This window comes from Heliangelus exortis, chromosome 3, assembly GCF_036169615.1.
Source record: "Heliangelus exortis chromosome 3, bHelExo1.hap1, whole genome shotgun sequence".
In the NCBI taxonomy this organism is placed as follows: Eukaryota; Metazoa; Chordata; class Aves; order Apodiformes; family Trochilidae; genus Heliangelus; species Heliangelus exortis.
Genome location: NC_092424.1, coordinates 8,503,501 through 8,524,437, shown reverse-complemented (window position 1 = coordinate 8,524,437; position 20,937 = coordinate 8,503,501). Strand labels below are relative to the sequence as shown.

At 34.7% G+C, this 20,937-nt stretch overlaps 1 protein-coding gene across 9 annotated transcripts in view; it reads left to right on the top strand.

The window, feature by feature from the left end:
• CEP170 (centrosomal protein 170) overlaps window positions 1-20,937 on the top strand; it is a 91,522-nt gene that overhangs the window by 45,266 nt on the left and 25,319 nt on the right. For 8 of the 9 annotated variants that reach the window (XM_071739104.1, XM_071739096.1, XM_071739100.1 and 5 more), the window contains 2 exons: window positions 10,298-10,447; window positions 16,638-16,764. In XM_071739104.1, the coding sequence (XP_071595205.1) occupies window positions 10,298-10,447; window positions 16,638-16,764 (277 nt within the window). The remainder of the gene's footprint in view (window positions 1-10,297; window positions 10,448-16,637; window positions 16,765-20,937) is intronic. The other variant, XM_071739097.1, reaches the window with a different exon arrangement.

Genomic DNA, 20,937 nt, shown 5'->3' with positions numbered 1-20,937 from the left:
TAATGTGATAGTTTTCTGAAGCTGGATTAGTGAGGAATAAGACAAGGACTTGTGTTAGCCTGTTGACTGCTGTACTGCTTTATTGAGGATTTAAAAGAATTAAGGGACAACCTCTTCTCACTTGTGCCCTATGATAGGATGAGGGCCAATGGATTCAAGATAGAGCACAGGAAGTTCCACCTCAACATGAGGAAGAATTTCTTTTCTGTAAGGGTTACAGAGCCCTGGAACAGGCTCCTCAGAGAGATTGTGGAGTCTCCTTCTCTGGAGACTTTCAAGACCCATCTGGATGCATTTTTGAGTGACCTGCCCTCGTTTTGGTCAGGGGGGCTTAGACTTGATGACTTTCAGAGGTCCCTTCCAACCCCTGACATTCTGTGATTCTGAGACTCATATAGATTTTTGTCACTAAATCCAATATAACCTCTCTTTCTTTCTTGGCAAGTCTGTCCTTTTTCTGAGCAGTTACACTTGCTGCTAAACTGAGTCTTATTTCAGATTGTCTGTTGGGTGTAAAGATTAACTGGAATTCAAGAGTTACATTTGATACGGTTGGGGTGAAAATACATTATAAATAGCAAGGATAGCTGTCCAAAAGGTTCACAAAAATACTGCAGACCCATCAGTAGCAATTTATGTTACAGTGGTGCCAAGATCTGTGTCAAATTTCCTATGGAATAAAATATTTTTGATTTGGGTATTTTTTCCCTTTTACTGGAAGGAAGGATAAAAATGACCAAAATATCCACAGATTACTTTAAGTGTGACTAATTCACTTGAGAAAATGTAGCCTTAGCCTTATTCCTGTGGGCTGCCTTCACTTTTCCCTGGAAGGGAACATAAGAGCAAACCACAAATACAAGGGTGGCATTAACGTGTCAAAAATCAAGGTGAGGTTAGTATTGCTTCTCTGAGTTAAGAATACAAGAGAGATATGGAGGAAATCAAAGTTAAGATTCTCAGAAAAATAATTTAAAAAAAAAACTATTTCCCTATGTAACTTTTAAAAAGGGGGGAAGGACCTTAATGTTGTTAATTTTTTCCTGCAAAAGTATTCTTTGTGCTTAATGTAGCCTTTTACAAAAGATTATAGGAAATAGACTTTTGTGAAATTACTTGAAAATCCAATAAAGATGCTGTCCTGCTTAATCAGCATCTTGATTTCATTTGGATTGCTTAGGATCCATTTCTTCCTCTGCTAGTCTTTCAGTCACTAAGAATGAAGTATTGTCTCTGGAGCAGGAAAGGAGTAGAATAACATACAATGTATTCTTTTTTTCTTGTCGGTTTTAAAGCCTGTGTTTTAAAAAGACAATGTGAAAAGGACATACAAATAGCCAGAGGGCAAGAGGAAGACCTTTTCTAAGTAACAGAGAAAAGGTTTTTAGTGAGATATTCCCTAAGAGAGAGGTGTTATCGTTTATCTGCAGTGTTGACTGTCTTGGAGGGAATGTCTGTCTCTTCCCTAAAACTAAAGTTTCCAAAAAAAAAAAAATAATCAGTCCAACACATCAAGATTTGACAGGCAGAAGTATGAATTGGTTACTAGGCAAACAGGTTTAGAAAATAAATAATGTGAAAGAAAGTTACGATTGAATAATAGGTGCTGGCTTTCTTTTTATACTTGCAGAGTTCTTTTTCAAATTACCATTTTCATCAATGTATAAAGAAGAAAAGCTGCTCTTAGATACTGCAGCAACTCCCTTAAACATACAAGGCATACAATATTCTCTGCTCAAATATTTTCTGAAAGCCACAACTCTCAAGAAGAATGGTATGCTTACTGTTGCAGCTAACAACTACATACAAAGCAAAACAATTTCAGGATCTTGATTTGATTTAGGACATATTTTGATTGTTACTTTTAGCATATAAAAGACAAAAGAAAATAGGGCAGCATCATAGGATTTTTCTCCTTCACATCCAGCTGTTCTGCCCTTTAGGTAGGTTCAGTGCTTTCTTCAGTTATCTTAGAAATTCCTCTCTATTTTGCACTGAGTTATACATTTTCTATCTGATTTACAATTTTTAAATAATCAAATTTGTTCTCTTAGAAGGAAGTTGTTCTCATGAGTCTTACCAGGTTAAAACCTCTTCCTAGGCCTCAGAAAAGGTAAGTCTGTCAGTGGATGAAAGAATTCACAATGCTTCTTTTTGTTGAAATAAAGAGAGTGCAAATTATCAAGCCAAGGAGTTCCTTTTTTTTTCAGTAAAGCAAAGTACTGCCAGTAATAGGTTTTAATGAATGAATGTGCAGATAATTCTGGATGTGTTTGAAATATTAAACACTTTGAGGCTATTGCAATAAGATGAAAAGCAACACAGGTTTTCCCAAGCTCTTTTGGATGGGCTCACGAGAGTTCTTTTTTGTTTGTTATGTGTAGTTTTTTGTTGTTCTTCTTCATCCAATTTCATTTCAGGATATTTCTGAATGGAAATAGTTCATAGAAGTATGGCAGAGTTAAAATCCTTTATGCATGTGGGGAAGAATAGAGGGCACACATATGCTTTGTTTCAATTCTGTTCAGCTTAGCTGCCCAGGGAGTCTAGCATGTTAGTGTAGCTCATACGAATGTGGAGACATTGGTCTTAGGTGAAGTTCTCTTTCATCCCAAAATTATTTTCTGCAGTTACATTAGTTAAATTTTGTGATAAATAATAGGGGTTTTTTTAATCAGCAAAGTAAATTTAGGTCTCAGATTCAGCATACTCATTCCCATCCAGAAGTAAAACTTTAATAAAATGAGTAGCAAAAATCAAGCCTGTGTCCATCCTTCTTCCATCTTCAAAAAGAACTATTGTGACCATTCAATTATTTTGTTTTCAGTTCAGAGTTCTTATTTTAGATTAAATTCCAGCTTAATTTAATTTGGAAAAGGTTTAAAGTCTTTGTTTATATAGACAAGTTATAGTAACGGCCTGGTTTTTTAATGTATGTGCTGTCATCTCTAATTTTACTTGATTACATACCATGCAAAGAGTATACATAAAGTTTTATGGACACAATCTTGACAGATATTCTTTTTCCCTCTTAAAAATTTGGAATAACAAACAATTTAGGAGTGAGAGCTGTGTTGGTGATACCAGGGTTTCTTTGAGTGTGTGTATGAATGGGAACCGGTTCTGAAAGCAATTACAATAAAATGGAGTCTCCTTACTCTTTTTGATCCCAGGTTATGTCTGTTGATACCACATTGTATTACTGGCTAATGTGTTCTTCAAGGACTGTGTTCTTCTGAATGATTTTTATTGTTGTTGCTTTAAGTGTTCATAAAGCTTGTTTACCAGACCTTTTATACTCTCTTACAAGCCTTAAACTGTTACCAATCTCACAGATGTATTAAGCATAAGATACAGCTAAATGAACTGTGGACTGACAAGTTTAAGATTGATGTTATACTTAGTGCTTTGAAAGGAAGAGTGACAAAATCTTAACTAGGTGTTTTATTAATTGTTACACACATGTGTCAGCTTAGTTCTGTGAGAAGTATAGAATAATTCAGATGCATAATACACAACATAAATAACATGCAATGACTTTAGAACATGAAGCCACATACCAAATCTCAACTTTTTTAAAGATCTGTAAGGTGTATTAGAAAATGTGTATTCATTTACTAAAACTGTATTCCTCCAAAACCTTCTACTTACAGTGCAATTGAAGCAGGGTGGATGAAATGTTTTTCATTACAATACTTAACACACATGTTATAATAAGTCCTCTTGTTATGGAGTTAAAGTACAAATAAGAAACTCCTCTGGGCAAATTTTTTGCAATATTGTAAACTACAAACTACCTGAAAAGAATGAGCAGGAAGGAAATAAGTTAAAAGAAAACCAAAAAGAAATCTCAGCATTTTCATTACCCGTTTAAAGAATCAATATCTCTTTTCAGAAAATTACTTCCAGGTCTTATGTCTTTTCACACCCTCTGGTTTTAACTGCTTTTATCATTGCTTGGGCCATTTCCTCTAGAAAGAATGCCTTTTAGCCCCCCAGAGTGCCCTGGTTACAGAATGACTATTTTATGAATACAATACTGAAAAAGTAGTAGATCAGTTGAAGCCTAATCAAATCACCTGAGCATATAAATTTTGCCAATAGGATGTTTGTAACCTTTTTTCTTCTCAGGGAAGGCGTCTTACAGTCTTTAAGCTTATTGTTTCCTTTTGAATTTAGAATTCTGAAGAAAATTAATTACTCACTGTAGCTAATAGGTACAAACCATGTATGCATGTAAATATGTAACAGGTATCTAGTATGAGGAAGTTATTAGACTTGGCCCATTGATCCTTTTCATTTGCTTATGTAGCTTTTTTTACATCAGACCATCTTGCATCTGATTCTATATCTCAAATATACAATAAAAACTACATAAACAACTTCTGTGAAATTCCATGGCAATTCATGAGAGATGTCCTACATGGAACAGAGTCTGTTCACCTGGAATGGCTGGGATAACTGCCAAGAGCAAGCAAAAAATATTAAATTCAGACTTCTCGGAAGCAACTTGATCAAACACAGCTCATGCAATAGCCTAACACAAAGTGTGTTTGGGCATTGAACGCTGACTTATCAGTTTTGCAAAGGTGGGAGGAAGATGTTTGCCTTTTGTCTTTTCTATCTGATTAGGAACTGACTTTTTAAACAACCAATTTACTGTGTGTTACGAAAGTCTTGACTGCCTTCTTTGTAAGAATTATGAGGAGCTCAGTCTTAGCAGTAAGCACAGTGTTGCCAAGATGCTCTGCATTATGGATCTGAAACCTCTTCCATTACCCTGCTCTCTGGAGTCTTCTCTTCAATCAAGTATCCTCTGCGTGTAGCTTTTTCATACTTTCTTCTTCTTGGTTACTACACTGAATCTGTGTCCAAATCTTGCTTGCTTGCCGTGTTTCCAAATTCCTGTGTCTTCTCTCTTTCTTTTTTTTCTTTTTTCTTTTTTTTCCTTTTCCCCCATTTTTTCTTTTTATTGCTGGTCTGATTGGATCAGTTCACAGCTCAGTTTCTGAAATTTACTTCTATTTTACTTCTGTGAGAAATCAAATATACTCATCATCTTTCTTTTCCTTGAAAAGCTATGAAACATAATAGCTGTTGTAACTTCCATACACATCGCTTTACAATGGCAAGTACAATATTTCAAATTTAATCACTTGTTCCTTGTTTTATTTTGCCATGCTCCCATCTTTAATGCACTGTACAGTACAACTGCTTGTCCCTTACCTGTGGTCCACATTCATTGAGTTTGCTTTTTTAATGGTTTATCGTGGAATTCTCTTTTACATACTTTGTACAACCTCTGGATTTTGTTCTGGTCATTTTTGTTCTGGTCAGATTGCTGACATGGAAATTAATAGCATTTAAATACTCATTCTTTTCAAATACTGTTCCAGATTGTGGTTGTAACTTTTGTTGGGAAATGATAGAAGGATAACAATAATAATAATAATAATATCATTATATATAAATATATTATATAGTTATATATTTATAATATAATGTATTATATTATTACATACTTTTAGTTTACAAATGCCACTATTAATGGATAGGTTCCTAGTTATAGCTTTCTTTATTGCAACTAGAGTGCTTATTATTTATTTGTTGGTTTTTTATTAGTGTTATCAATACTATCAGAAATTACTGCATATCCTTTAAATTAAGACTACATCAATCAGGCTACTGGGGAAACTTTAGAAGCTCAGAAATTTAAAACTATTCTTGAGATTTATATTTTCAATAAAATGTATTCTTTTATTTTGTGTTTAGTACTTTAAAAAATGCTTTCTAATGCTTTTTATACTAAGTATGTATGCAGAACAGTAGGATCCATGTTCTTCTATATACAATGTGCTATAAAACTGAGTGAACATACCTGAGTTTCAAATAAGACTTTTTTTTTTTCCATTGATGTCAGTATCTTTATAGTTTTTTGTATGAGGAACTGGATCTGTAGACATAAAGTATTGAGTAATTACAATATCGAAGAACTGCAGTGTGACCTTCATGAAAATTAGTTTAACATTAGTGGCCTGCAATTAAAATAAGTATAAATTCCCAGCATTAGGAACCGTGAAAGGCATTTAGGTGAGATACAACAAGAAAAACTTTTTTCTTACTCAAGAACTTTAAAGCTTATAAAAAGCACATAAGGAAAATATCAAGTGGGATTTTGGTGTTTGTTTGGGCTTTGGGTTCATTGGTTGGTTTTTAGCTAATCCATTTTCTTCCTTTTTCCTCATGAAAATATTTCCTGTTTAAATAAATTTTTCTGACCTTTTTTTAATTTCTAGGTCTCACATGAATAATGAGAAACAGCTTCTCTGGTTTTAAAGAATCATCACTTTTGATAATTCATTCTAAAGACATTATACTAACCTCTAGTACAGTTCATCTGTGAGATAAAATACACTAATAAGGGAGCAGGGGAGAGGGGGAAGGAGAGTGAACAAGACCAATTCCCAGTTGTTAAAACAAGTTTGTGCTAAAGCTGTGTTTCAGATATTGTGACAAGCAGGTGTGCTCTGAGTCATGAGCTGTTTTCTCAGGGAAATGCATATGGCTTGCCAAAGCAGATTATTCTGCTTCCTATAAAATTAGCCCTTGCAGAACAGGGCAAGGCATGTGTTCAATCTTGGTCATGTAACTCATGCTGTCTCCCAAAATATACCACTACTTGTTGCAATGATTGCATCTTGCTTGTATTTTGTTATATAAATTTTATTTTTGTTTGCTATTGGATAAAAAAAAAATTTAATCACTGCTTTGTATAGATAATTATATTCTCAGTTACAGTATCCAAAAAACAGTTGCTGAGATAAAGTGATGAAACTTACTAATACCTACATCAAGCTGCTATTATTTTGCCATCAGGTGAGAAGTTACTGAATTTCCCTTTGGGTGTTCTCAAGACTGACTGAGTTAGAAGGCTGTGTTGAGATACTAAGCTGTCATCTAGGATCACTGTTATTAAGGTTCATAGGATCACATATGCTAGAAAGGACCTTAAAAGGTTTCTGATCCCACCCTACCCTCAAAGCAGGGTCAGCTTTGAGGTCAGACAGCTTGGTCAGGACTTTATTCATTTTGGTCTTCACACCCTACAAAGGCAGAGACTGGGCAACCTTGATTTGCTTTCCCTAGGCTGAAAAAGCTTTCCTTTATGTCCTGCCTGAACCTCTCTTATTTCAGCTTACGTAAATTATCCCTTGTCCTCCTATCATGCACAGCTGTGAAAGTCCTGGCCCTCATCTTAATATGCTTCACATGGGTACTGGGGGCTGTATCTTGGACCCTGGATTCATCTTTTTGTTCCCCAAAACTCAGTTAATCAGAATATCAGGTGGTTGTTGCATCTCTTTAAAGTTGTAGCTGCTGCTTCTGACAAACACAAACTTTACAGAAAGAAACTTCCATCTTTTCATACAAACAAGAGGTGCAGTGATGGATGTCATTAGCATTTCCTCAGGATTTTTTTGGTTTGGTTGTCTCCGAGATTTCCCTTAAATTACTTTGAAATTATGAAAATGTTCAAAGAACAGAAACTTCCGAAGAATTGGAAGCCTTGAAGAATGTCATTCAGTCTTTGTAGGAAGATACAGATCTCTATCTGTTCCAGGCTTCAGCCACAACAACCCCCTTTTTACACACAGACCTTATTATAATAACCCATAAAGTACAAATTACAGTTTGCTAAATGGTGGAGAACTGATTTTTAACAGAAACCTCCAGGTTATTCCGTGGCTGCTTCTCCCTATTTGGTGAACACTGTAAGGGCATCAGTTAATCCTGAAGTTCTGATAGTACTCGTTTGCTGCAGATGTGTGATGGGCATGTGAGTCATTTTCTAAATTTTATCAAATGCTAAACATGAATTGCTTTCTCTTTTACATAGTTTCCAAATTTGAAGTCTTTATATACTAATGGCATTGCTTTTAAAGGGTTTTCACATATCACTGTTCTGAAATTTACTGTTTGGACTGGATGGCACATGTGTGAATCTCTTCTTTCTTTCTAAGAAAGGAGCTGTACAGTTGTATAGCAGTGGAACTTCAACAGGGCACTTACTTGCACATACCAGTGCTCCTAAATGTGGAACAAATGAGGAGTGTTGAAACATGCATTTATCATGAAGATGCTTTCCCTTTCTAATACTACTGTACATAAATATTTTCTTCTGGCCTATGATATCCCCGCAATATATAGAGAGAGGTAGTATTAGGATTAGTATTAGGAGGTAAATCTGTTGCTTGGATCTTGTTGCCTATGTTGCCTATCCTTATTTCCTTTCACAAAACAAAACAAAACAAAACCAAAACCAAACCAAAACAAAAAGTTAATGTTCAAATTAGGGTTTGTAGTAGTTTCAGTAAGAGAAAATGAATAACAAGATTTGCCTAAGTAGAAAGTAGAACTTCTGTACTAGAAAAAGTAAGACTGACAGGAAGAAGTCTTAGGTCCTGTTTTGTGACACAAGTAAGGAAAATTGACATGGTACATGAATGTGCCACAAGATTAGAACAATTTACAGGCAGCAATTTACTCCTGTAGTCTCGATTAGATATTGAATTGTTGAATTTTTATTTTCCTTCAGGTGCTTATGCACTAGAATTGGAATTTATAAGAACATTGCATTTTTAAGGACATGTAAAACTCTTTAATTTATATTGAACAACATTAAAGAAGGAAAAATGTGGCTGCAGAGTAGTGATTTATTCAAAGAAGGGAGGCAGTTGACCCTAATTGGTTTGTAACTTCTAGTATTGATACAATTTGTAGAAAAATTTTAATTATACAAATCAAAAATGTATCATTAAAGAGCAAGAAAGCTATGTCAAACTTTTTTAAAGAAAAGATATATTTATGAAATACTCTTAAGGAACTGGTGCCTAAGCATATCTAGAGTTGATTTATGTATTAATTGAAAACATTGTGTAATTTTAGAATTGTAGAAAGCAGGCTTTTTGTACAAGAGCAAAATAAAAATCCAATGCATTTGAAAAAGCTTCCTCAGTTATACTTGTATAAACACTGTAGAAATATCTGGACATTACAAGAACATAAGCAGGTGTTGAATGACAGGGCGTCTGTTTTCCTCACCTGCTTCTCAGACTAAAATCCGTTATGGTTTGTGGCCATCTAGTGGTGAATCTGTTTTAAATACACTCACCTTGTTCAAAATTTTCATAAAGCAGTTCCTGTGTCTTTGCTGTGCAAAACTGAATTAAAGAACAGTTTTAGGGAAAGCTACTTGCACTAGTGGTATTTTTTACAGGTGGATAATATTTTTGAAGGTCATTTCTTTATCTTTCTGTAAGACTTACTTTATGTTAACAGGTTTTTGTAACAGCCAATTTTAATGTGTGAGGAAGTTTTCAATATAAATTTTTAAAGTCCAAGTCCCTAGTAGTAAAGTAGTGAATTTATTTTTTAGGCAGAAATTTGTAAATTTTATAAATTTTGTGTTCCTGAGATACTAAATATTCTCTAAAGTATTTTTGAAGTATACATCAATTCTGAAAGCAATTAATATTCTGTAGTATCTGTGGCTTATGAGAAATTTGACAGACAATATGCTGGCTCTCCTGCTTAAGTCCTTATTACTAAATTGCCTTGGTAATACAGTTTTTCTAGTACTTTTCTCTGAGTAATGGCATTAAAATCTCATGTGAAAATTATTCCCTTACAAGGAGATTAATATAAGCATCAGTAGGGAACAGTGTAGGAAAACAACCATGGCAAATTACATCTTGAATGAGATGAGTTTCCAAGACCTGGTGGACTTCTAACATCTGCTAAGTCCCCAACGAATGAAAAACTGTAAATTCGTGTTAGAGAAATAATTCAATAAATGCATTATTAGCAGATATAAGTATTTTTATTTCTTGTTTTCAGTGGATACTAGCAAAAAGCAAAAAAAAAAAAAAAAAAAAGCGATTCTAGTTGTTTTCTTCTTATTTGGGAAATGTATTGTAAAATGGGTTTTGTATTGATTTTGCCTCTGCCTTTTGTTTCTTTCATCAAAGTGTCATTTTGTCATATCTGACCATTCCAACTAGCAGCTCCTAGAATTTTCAGTGTTGACATAGACTTCTGCTCATATTTTTTTCTTTTTAAATTGCTGTAGATGTTTCTTCTGTTTAATTTGTAGATTTCATCAAGATGACAGATATACATATTAGAATAAAACCTATTTAAACTCACTATCCAGCATGCCACCATCCATCCATTAACAATGAACACTGTATCAGGATGGTATTGGGTTAATGTATGTAATGGTTTGTTTCATTTTCAGGTATTTGGAGTGGATGACAGCCAGGATTATAATAGGCCTGTTATCAACGAGAACCAGAAAGATTTAGTAAAAGATTGGGCTATAAGTTCTGCTGCAGTAGTGCTGGAAGAAAAAAGACCACTGAGTACAACTGGATTTCTTGACACTGAGGTAGAATTTAATTTTTGATGGTCTTCTTTTTTCTTCCAATAAGAGAGAGCACTAATAACTGATCAGAAAGCATTAAACAGCAAACAAAACCTTGCTAAGAAAACGTTAGCTCAGATCTGTAGGCATTTTCTTTTTTTCTTAGGCCTTTATTGCATTCTCAAAACTTCTCTGTCAAAGAGAGACACTTTAATACTGTGAAAGTGTTTTAAACTTTGCTACCTTTCTGTGTGCATTAACAAAAGTGTATTGGAAATGTAGCAAGAGCTTCCTTTCAATATTATATTTGCAGTACACATTTCCACAGTATACGCTTCTTGTAAGATGTGCAGCAGAACTGAGGAAAAGCTGGTTATGTTTTATAGCCCAAAGCAAGTAACTATATTAAAATTCAGAAATAAGGTGTATGCATCTAATGTGTGACACAAAATCAGCTAGGAAAAAAGTGGTGGATAATGAATTTCAGATTTTTTCCAAAGCCAGAGGACTTCAAGTTTTTACATTCATAAGTTCACAAGTGAGATGTCACTCATGAGAAATCACTTAGGGTAGTTGCTTCAGAATCAGTATAATTTAATCAGTTGGTGAAAGAGTAAGGAAAGGAAAATTCCTGTTCTTTACATGTGACTCAGAATATGCCTGCAAACAAGATGTTAACTGTTTCATATTGGAATCATGGGAGGCGTTCTGGTATCGTCGTGCTGGATAAACGATAACTTGAAATGTGTTGGGAACAGAATGGGCTCACACTGGAGCAGAATTAATCTGGTATCAGTAACAAATCACACCACACTTACTTCCACTTGCCATGGCAAATTTTTTTCTGATGCGTGATTCTGTAAATTAGCAAACTTTATATATAAGCAAATTTTCTGCAATGCATCGGGAGCTTTAAGTGTGATTCTGTGTGCCTGCTTTGCAAATCACTGCTTTTAGGAGTCTTTCTCCTAGAGATGTGCCTTATCGTGCTTGTATTTCAGCTACTGTGCCGTCCTAATGTACTAAGGATGTTATTGTATCTAGATTGGTATCTTTGAATAGTTTCTCTGAGGTAACTGGTTTGGGTAAATTATTGCCATGCAGCATGGACATATTGTGTAGAAGAGTTTGAGGAACTTAGCATTTGACTTTGCTGCTCTGCATGGATCTATAACCACAATCTTTCTCATCTTTTCCATGCCTTTTGCAGCTCTATAGTCTTTTGTGTCAGATCAGTTTTAAAAATTTTTACAAGAATTGGTTTTTTTTCATTTCTATAATTTGTAAGCAGAAGAATAGATTAATTATTGTATGAACATAAGTGAGCTTTTCATATTTGTCATATTTTGCAAATAACAGGGTTTTATATTAGAAGATTGATTCTTAAAGATTCTTAAGAATTAAGATTCTTAAAGGCCAGCTTTAAGAATCCTTCTGGCAATGCCATACTCGGTTAATAATGAAGTTACAAGAATGATGCCTTTTTATTACTGTGGATGTTTTGCTGAATAAAAAGGTCTTCATCTAAAGGGGGTGGGTTATTTTGCATAGCATTAATTTACAAGATTATTACAAGGCATGATAGTTTGATGGGCATGAAAATTGTTCTGTCACTAAGGAAGCAAAACAGACATAGGCAATGTGGATATGGCAAGGATTGTGTTGGAAAACATGAGGACAGAGGAAGATGGAAAAAGCTTATTGAAGAAAGTAAAAACCAGAAGTTGGTTGATATGTATGCAGAAGTAAAAGAGTAGCTCAGAAAAAATACAGGCATGTTTTGTAGTATCTTAATGGGAAAATAATCAAGAGGATAGCTATTGAGAGAAGAGTTAGTAATCATTAATTGTTATTGAGAGTGGTAGTTAGTAATTGAGAGAAGTAATATTTAAAGTCTCACTACCCAAATTTACAACCAGTTTGTTTGGTCATTAGGAAAAGGTAAATATGTTCGATTTGTAAAGTATGTGGTTATCATGTTCTTTGCTTGTGGTTTTTGGAAGACTTGTGGCATTACTGAGCTGCAGATCATATGTTAATAAACCTTGAACTGAACATCTTCACTCAACGGTCAGGTAGCTCAGTGTTCCAAGCTTGCATCCACTCATTTCTTCCATCACAGTTGCACTTATAGATGATTCAAAGAATGAGGTGAATTCAGAACATGAGTGACATAGAAACTGCCACTCAAGGTAATAAAAATTTAATGTATTTCAATTCAGGGAAATGGAAAAGATGACTTGAGAAACGATGAAGATTTTATGAAAACAATTTGGGGTTGGGAGATTATTCTGAGTTTAAGTATCTTAACTTATAGGGCTTGTGATGCATCATGAAAAATGTGCTTTGAAAGAGCCTGAAAAATTGTTTTTCTTATAAAGAAATTCTCAGCTTCTGCTTTGATATGATAAGCTTTGGTACCTTGAAGTATTGTATGTCATGAAACTTAATGAAATGCAGAGTGAATGTCTGGCCCAGTTGGATTGAGCCTGCATGCACTGGTTCTTGCCTTTTCAGTGGTTACAGGTAGACAGTAATAATGCTAAATCCAACCGTATAAAAAATTGAAATTTTAAAATTTTCTATATTATAAGCTGCCACTTGCCAACCAAGGTGAGTATGATTTAGGAACAAAATAAGATAGTGAACAAAGAGAATGTTATTGTTCTTATTGTTCCTATTTTTCTTACTATGTAAGCTTGCTTAATAAAAGTACAGCAGATATTTGGTCTGTGATTTACACATTTAATTTTCAGTGACCAATTATCTGTGCTAACCACAGTTCTTTAAGTAATGTGCATGATTTGTCAGCATTGAATTTGTACTTCTTAAGGACAGATCTGATTTTTGTTTGGTTTTGGGTTTGGTTTTTTTTAACTTTTTGTTAAGACTGCAGCACAATTAGAAACCTGATTCTGCATTAGGGTCTTCAGTGCCATTGACTGTAATGTTCCTTTTCTACTGAAGATATAATAAATAATTTTAACACTGACATTCTGAATAACTATTCCTGTAAATATTTGTTGGATTGCTTCTCAGAAGTGGAGAACTGCAGTGTATATTCAGAGGCTATATTTCCTTTTGTTATTACTCTCTAATGACACTAATTTCCTAATCTCCTGTAGAGCAAACCATTCATTCCAAAGTTCAAGGGTTGCTTTCTTGCTTTAACTTAGATGCTATACTGAAACATAGGATGATTGTTTCACTGATGTCACATGGCTGTGAAAAGGCAAATATGACCTTTGGATACCCCAGAAAATGTATTGTCAGTAGAAAAGAAATATCAGTTGTACCATGTTGTCACCATGGTAGAAAGTGTTGATGGAACTTCTGAAATACTGGCACTAGAATCATTAACCTCCTTCATTAAGAGTGAACACAAGGCTTGAGAAAGTGCACCTTGGGTTGTTAAAGAAATTGAGATTTGCCTTACAAGAACAGATTGATACAGTTCATTAAGCCTAGAAAAGTAGTAGCTGAGATGGGTACAATTGCTGGGTTTTGCTCTATAAGTCAAGTAAGTGCAACAGAAGGAAAAAGAACTATTTGAGGTAGAACTCAAGTGTTGTTCCAAGAATAGATGTGAAGACATTGGCTGTAAATAAAGTCAGTATGGAAATTTGAACAAAAAAAAAAAGTCATCACCCCCAAAGGAATATGATTCTGAAGCAGGTAGAGTGGGAAGAGGAGGAAAGAACACTTCAGTTTATAAAAGGATGGCATGATATATGACTGGCATATGTGTCTGAAAAAACATTTTTATTATTTAGCTTGCTGAAATTTATTTCTTAAAAATGTGATTCTGCCCTGAAATGCCTAGTGTTGGAGATGCTTCCAGGTGTCATGTGTGTGTGTTGTGGGTTGTTTTTCAGACGTAAAGCCTGAAAGCCCTACATCTTCAGGCTGAATCTCAAGTCCACAGAAACCTACTTGCACATTTTCTGAAGATGTTTTACTCCAGTTTAGTTTGAATTCTTGATAAGCATAAAGCAGAGCAGATGTAACACAAAGTTAACAGGCTGGTATCTTTTATGGAAAACCAGCTTTTCTGAAAGACTAGGAAATTCCTTTTGGTATTCAAGAGAAGATGTGGAGGATTGCTTACTTGGCAGCCTGTAAGATGCAAATTGGAATGGATTACAGGAGGAACATGAAGATAGGTGAATGTAACCTTTTTTATGTGTTTTATAAACTTTTCACCTCTTGGATGTGCTTAAGCTGCTACCAAAAGAAACTGCTTTTCATAGCTTTTGTGTTTGTGCTTGTATACACAGAGTACACATTTACATACGCTGCTATATAGCAAACATTTTTAGGTAGTGTAATTACTTTCAGAGAAAAGCAACTTATCATGTTGCTTTATTACAGTTAATTTGCAGAGTCTTAGTATATTTCTCTGTTGTGAAGGGGATTTCAGATTTCTGATCAGTAGATCTGTATTTCTGGAATTGCTTAGGTAGCACACAAGGAAGTAGTTGGCATTTTCTGTAGCAAAGATAATTGAGACATCTCATTTGGCTTTGGATGCAATTCTTTTATTGCATAGAAGCTCACTAGTGGAGACAGGAAATAAAGATAGCAGAGTTTATAGATATAAAAGAAAAATGAAGCTTCAGCAGTAGTTGCAGTGCATAAATGCTGCACATTTTTTATGGGGTTTTTATACTATTCTTTCTGGCAACCTGTTTCTTGCATTGTGTTAGAAATGCCTGTGAATAACAGAAACAATTGCCTTCCTTTGCTGTAATTAAGCTTGAATCTTGTAACATTTTTAAGAAATGAATTCACAATGCTGAAATTTTTCTAATTGTTCATACAAATTATTTGGTGCATCTGTGACTTAATAGTCATATTCTGAAAAAGGTTTGTGACTCGTTTTCGTTAATTAGGGTCATTCAATCAGGAGAAATTTAAAATCATAAATGGAAGTCTTTTCAAGTGTCTGAGTAACTTTTACTGGAGTCATCATACACTAGGTGACAATGTTCACCATTCCATTTCTCCTAAATAAATTTTATAGAGTTGCTTAGTGGACAAAGATGAGTCCCAGAGTGTCCAAGGCATTAGGCAAGAATCAGTTTTGAACAGAAATGCCACGAGTTGAACAGGGAGGACATCTTCAGCTAGGCTTTGAAATTGCTCTTACAGATTTCCTTACTAAGCAAGTTACTGGTATTTCCATGTCCTTCACATCTCTTTTGCTGATCTTGAATTGTGATTTGTTGTTTGACTTGCCTCTGGTTATACAGCTTCTTGAGAACTGTAATCAATGACTTCTGTCTTGTGCAGTGCTTTGACTTTTGAGTCCAATAAATCAGACTCTGTAAACTTCCAGAAGGCTTTTGACAGTGTGCAGCCCATACGTGTGTGTGCATATGCAAATGCATATGGATCAACAGTTGCCTGTTGGCTAATTTTGGAGATGTGAGCAAGAGATGATTATAATATGTTGAATAAAACAGTAATATTGTGTTATATTTATAAATCAGCTTTTGGAAAAAAAATACTTCAGTATTATAACAACACAACTTCATAAGATGTGTTAATTTTATATTTACTTCTTTTACATTTTAAATGGTTTCAAAAGGCTTACCAGCAAGAAAGTAAATCAGTTTGTTTTCTAGGTCAGCTGCAAAAAATTATCAGATACTGATTACATTAACTTTTTTCTTTGCTTCTTGTTTGGTTTAGACCAAAGACCTGATTTTCCTCTTTTGCATCATAAATTATCTTACTCTCTCATTCCTTAGCATAGTCTTTCTGTGATGAAGTAAATACACTGTTTCATTGACAAGGGCTTTTTCTAAACTGATAAAATGTCATTTTGTTCCTGAAGTACATTTTGAATTTTTGAACACACCCATACTCATACCCCATGTGTATTTTTCTGTCCTTCTGGGCTAAGTACTGAAATAAGTGTGGTTATAAATCTAGGACATGTTCTAGTATATTTTATATAGGTCCTGATGCTTAAAGGTTTTCTGCATTAGGAAATGCTGTTTATTCTGTACTGATTCTGCAACTATTTAGATTTTGTGTGCTTATTTACCATTTTAGAGCTGGTGACTCTCAAATTTACTAAGGTAAACTTCTTTTTCATCTTCTTCCAGGAAAACAGTCTCTGACATGTCTGTTCTACAGAAAATCTGGAAAGAGCACATACATTTCATCAAACAGTTGTAATTTTTCTTCTGCTTTTTTTCTCCCTCAGGAAGGTTCTCCTGCCCCTGGAAGCAAACGTTGGGTATCACAGTGGGCCAGTTTGGCTGCTAATCACACACGTCATGACCAAGATGACCTCAGATTGGAGTCATCTGTGCCTGCTCCATTAGAAAATGGTATTAAAAGCTGTACTTGTTGTCATAATTTATGCTGAAGAAACCTATGAAAGGGAAAAAAGGGTGATTATCACAAGAAGCTTCCTTACACTTAGTGCTTCATCTTCACCTGAAATTCTCTTGTATCCTTGAGAAGAAACAGCATAAAAATGAGCTCAGCAGTAGTGCTGCTTGGCATGGCACAAGAATGCAAATGTTAAATTGAACATTACTAAAACAAAAAAACACACATGTTTAATATTAAAGTGCAGCGTGGGTGAGTCTGCATATTATGTTTATTTCCTTCTATCTTTCTCAGTACTGACTCCAAAATGACCTTTAATAGATTGATTGTTAAACAGTTGAACCTGAGTCTTCATTATTCAGTCATTATTCAGCTGAGGCACAGCAGACTTCCTTACCTTGGAAACCTTTCATGGTTGTTGAAAACAGCAGAAACCTTCTCACCAGGGAACACTTTTATCACCCTTTCTTGTGAGTGCCAGGTATTCAGGCTATGTCTCTCCTTGGTTAATCTATTCCCATTTCTATGGTTTAAATGGTTTATTCTTTTAGATTTACACTCTTGGCTATAAAGGAGTTGTTTGCCTTACTTTACTTTTTCTCTTCTTTTCTTCCTCTCCTCATCTTAAAGATTACGAAATGGAGCTAATGTAGCTTTTCATTATAAAATTGACTGGTTAACTATCAAGGGATCACATATTGGTGAATGCTTGATATTCTGAGAGGGATATGCTGTTTAAATGATCAGGAAGTAGCTAATTGTCAGTCTACTACTTGAGATATATTTTGTCCTGCAATTCTAGCATTTCCTCTTATTCCAGCTGACTTTGAAATTTTCAGTATCAAAGCAAAGTTTAAAAGTTTTTCATTAAGCAAAAAAAAGTGTTTTAAAAGTAGAAATGCTTTTCTGTGTACACCACTTCTGAAGATACACCATGACCTACAGAACAAGTCCCATAACTTGTCAGGCATTGGTGAGTAGAAATAATTACTTTTTCTATAGTTTTTAGCAGTTTTTTTCACATTCATAAGTGTAATGGGTTTCCTCTACTTCTTTTGTTGTAGCTGCTTTTTTTTATATTTAGAAGAATCCATGTCTGTTAAATTTCAGAGCAAGCTACATCTTTGACCTGTAAGTTAGTTTCTCATAAGTCTGAATTTTCAACTGATAAACCAAGTCTTTATTGCTTTGAGAGTGGAACCCTGTGATTCTCTCTCTGCTTAGACAGCAGCCCTGGTCCCAGCACTCTCCCCAGCTGTCAGGACTGCAGAAGAAAAAAAAAAAAGCCTACTACTATGTTCTTTTATTTTTTCACTATGGTTTTCTTTTACCCTCCCCAACTCTGGTCCTCAGACCTGTGTAAAAGTATAGTGACACAGATTTTTCTAACATGTTTATCTACTCCACATGAAAATGACCAGATTACATAAACTGTTGTCTGAACTGCTCAGTCTTGAATCCCATAGGTGGTAATGTTTTTCTTTCAAATTCTTTTTACTTCTCCTGCAACACCTTAAGTAATTTCTAACTAATTTGTGTATTTCCTAATTGGATTTGTGATAGATTTTACTGTCCTCAATTTTTGGTGACGCAAATTTATTTCTATACTTTCTGTGTTCCTTACAGAGATCTTACATGTACAGTTTATTCTTGACTGGGAAAAAGCCAGTTACCTTTTAATTCTGTGAATTATTCTGACACAAAGAAAGGAAGGGAGAGAGCATGATTTGCAGTTCTGAAGTTGAATAAATCACTATTTTTAAAAAAAGATGAAATTGGAAATATTGGGAATCTCTTCCCAAATGAAGCTGCTGTTTTGTATTGATTAGGAACTGGATTTTTGTTCAGGTTTGCATTCAGCAGATGAAAGTCTAAGCATGGTAAAGTAAGTTGTTAATGAAATGCAGTTATTTTTCTGATAGATTAATTTTTAAAGAAAGTTGGCATGGTTTTGAAAGCATTCAAAAAGAAAATAATTTTAAAGAAAGCTAGAAATAAAATACACCCTAACTTCATAGCCATTTTTTTACTTTTTGGGAAAATGAGGAACTTTTGTATTTGATGTTGTGTGATGCAAAATTCTGTATCAGTGAATGGAAGAATTCTTGCCAGTAACTGCTGCTTTATAATAGCTTTTCTTACCCCTCATGGTAGTTATGTTGGTTTTTTTTTCTTTGCATAGTATACTAAAAGTAGAAGGGGATGAAAGGGGTAAAAAATAAATTATCTGTTATACCTAGTATTTAGGTACTAATAATGGAAATTAAGAGCAAATTTTGCACTGCTTGGAAGGATCAACCCTGTTAACTAGAAGGGTTGAACCAGGTAATCCTTGAGGTCTTTTCCAACCTGACATTTTATGATTAGGGTACATACAAGGTTCTTAAAATCCTAGCTCTTGGTGCTGATCCTTAGGGTGCTTAGTCAGGGGCTTGGTGGTCTTTTGTTTTTTGTATTGTTTGAAATTGTCACTTTCACATGGGACAGTAACTAGAGGTAAATGCTGCTTTTACCATTACAAGAACTTCATGATTTTAAGTGAAGCGGCTGCTGTGGAGTGCATACCTATACTGCAAGTATTATAAAATACTTGAGAAATGCAGAAAGCATTTAAGCACCAAAGATATAATGAAAATACAATTTGGTGTGTGTGTGTATATATGTATAAATATATATATATACACCTAACAACCAATCCACAAAGTCTGTCTTGTTGGCTTAGATACATATAATTTCTTTAGGAATCTTAGTAATCGAACCTTACGTAACATCTATGTAGCCAAAGATGGTGCTGAACAACTCCACACCTTTCTGCTACTAAAGAGCATTTGAAATTCACCAAGAAGCAAGATAACTGCCTGAATATGTATATAAAATATGTGATCTGGTAGGACTCTGAGAGGACTCAATCTTCACACGAAGCAATCACTGCTTTACACTGAACCACCAATTTTTTTTATAATTCCAAAGAAGGACACTCAAGGAATTGGAAAACCTTCCTTAGATTTCAGAGATATTACCCACTCAGCTGTGTCCTAACAGGGATTATTTGAAAAAAGATGTGAGTCGCTTTGCATTCTTCATCAAAGATGTCACACTGTGTAGAGAGGAAGAAAAAGACTGAAGACCTCAGATAGAAAGTAGCAGATATGTGCAATTCTACAATATGTCCAGAATGATTGCTGATGTTCCATTAAGTACTTAGAGAATTCTTGCAGAGGGGGAAGCCCTTTGCCCCAGTTTATATTCGTGGAACAGAAAATGTTGGTGACAAGCTTTCAGAGAAAGGTGCCAAAAGGGTGTGCAGAGCAGTTTCCTGGTGCCAGGTGGATTGACAATTAGTGTTGTCACATTATATTGCAAGAACTCACGAATAAATGTAAAAAATATATATGATCCAAACATTCAAATTCAGAACAATCAATAGAATATTTTGTATTATTTTTTAGTAGTAAGTGCTTGTTTCTGACAGCACACATGCTGTGTTTGTTAATGGGCAAGGAGGGCACTGTCATAATTGGAAAAATTTTATGAACTAGAAGTTCAGTTTGTAAAAAGAAGTATTCAGCATCAATTATTCCTTGCAGCAGTTCATGGGATGACCATATTTTTCTGCCTAAAGAGCATTCAGTATCCACTAAGAATTTAATGAATGTGCTTTATCAGCATTATTGTTTTCTTCTGATTATTTTTTATACATTCGCTTTATATTTCTATACTAGAGCCTCTTGTTTGGGTTAGAAGCACTCTTTTCATTCTCTCAGCCATAGGAAGTTCGTTCTTCATGAGTAGGGCTTTTCAATACTGCAGAAAGAGTGTCTGCCAGCACTGCAGCTTCTTCCTTGACAGGAGGTCTCGCAGGGAAAATCTGTAGCCCCTTGTTGACACAAGACCTAGAGCTGTGGAGCAGACAAGGAAATCTTACTCTACTCATTAGTTTTAAAATCTGGGGTTGAGTGTGTTTAGGAATGTAAGAATTGCTTTCCACTCCCTTTTAATGGTGTTCTGATGTAACACTGCTCTGTTGTGTACCTATTTTAACCTACTGTGAGAACATAAATACTTCACATTTATACATACTCTCCCAGTGTACACAGATGGTTTTTTTAGAGTTTGATTTCAAGGACAGTATGTTGCACGTAGCTCAAATTCTTGTATCTGAAAACTTT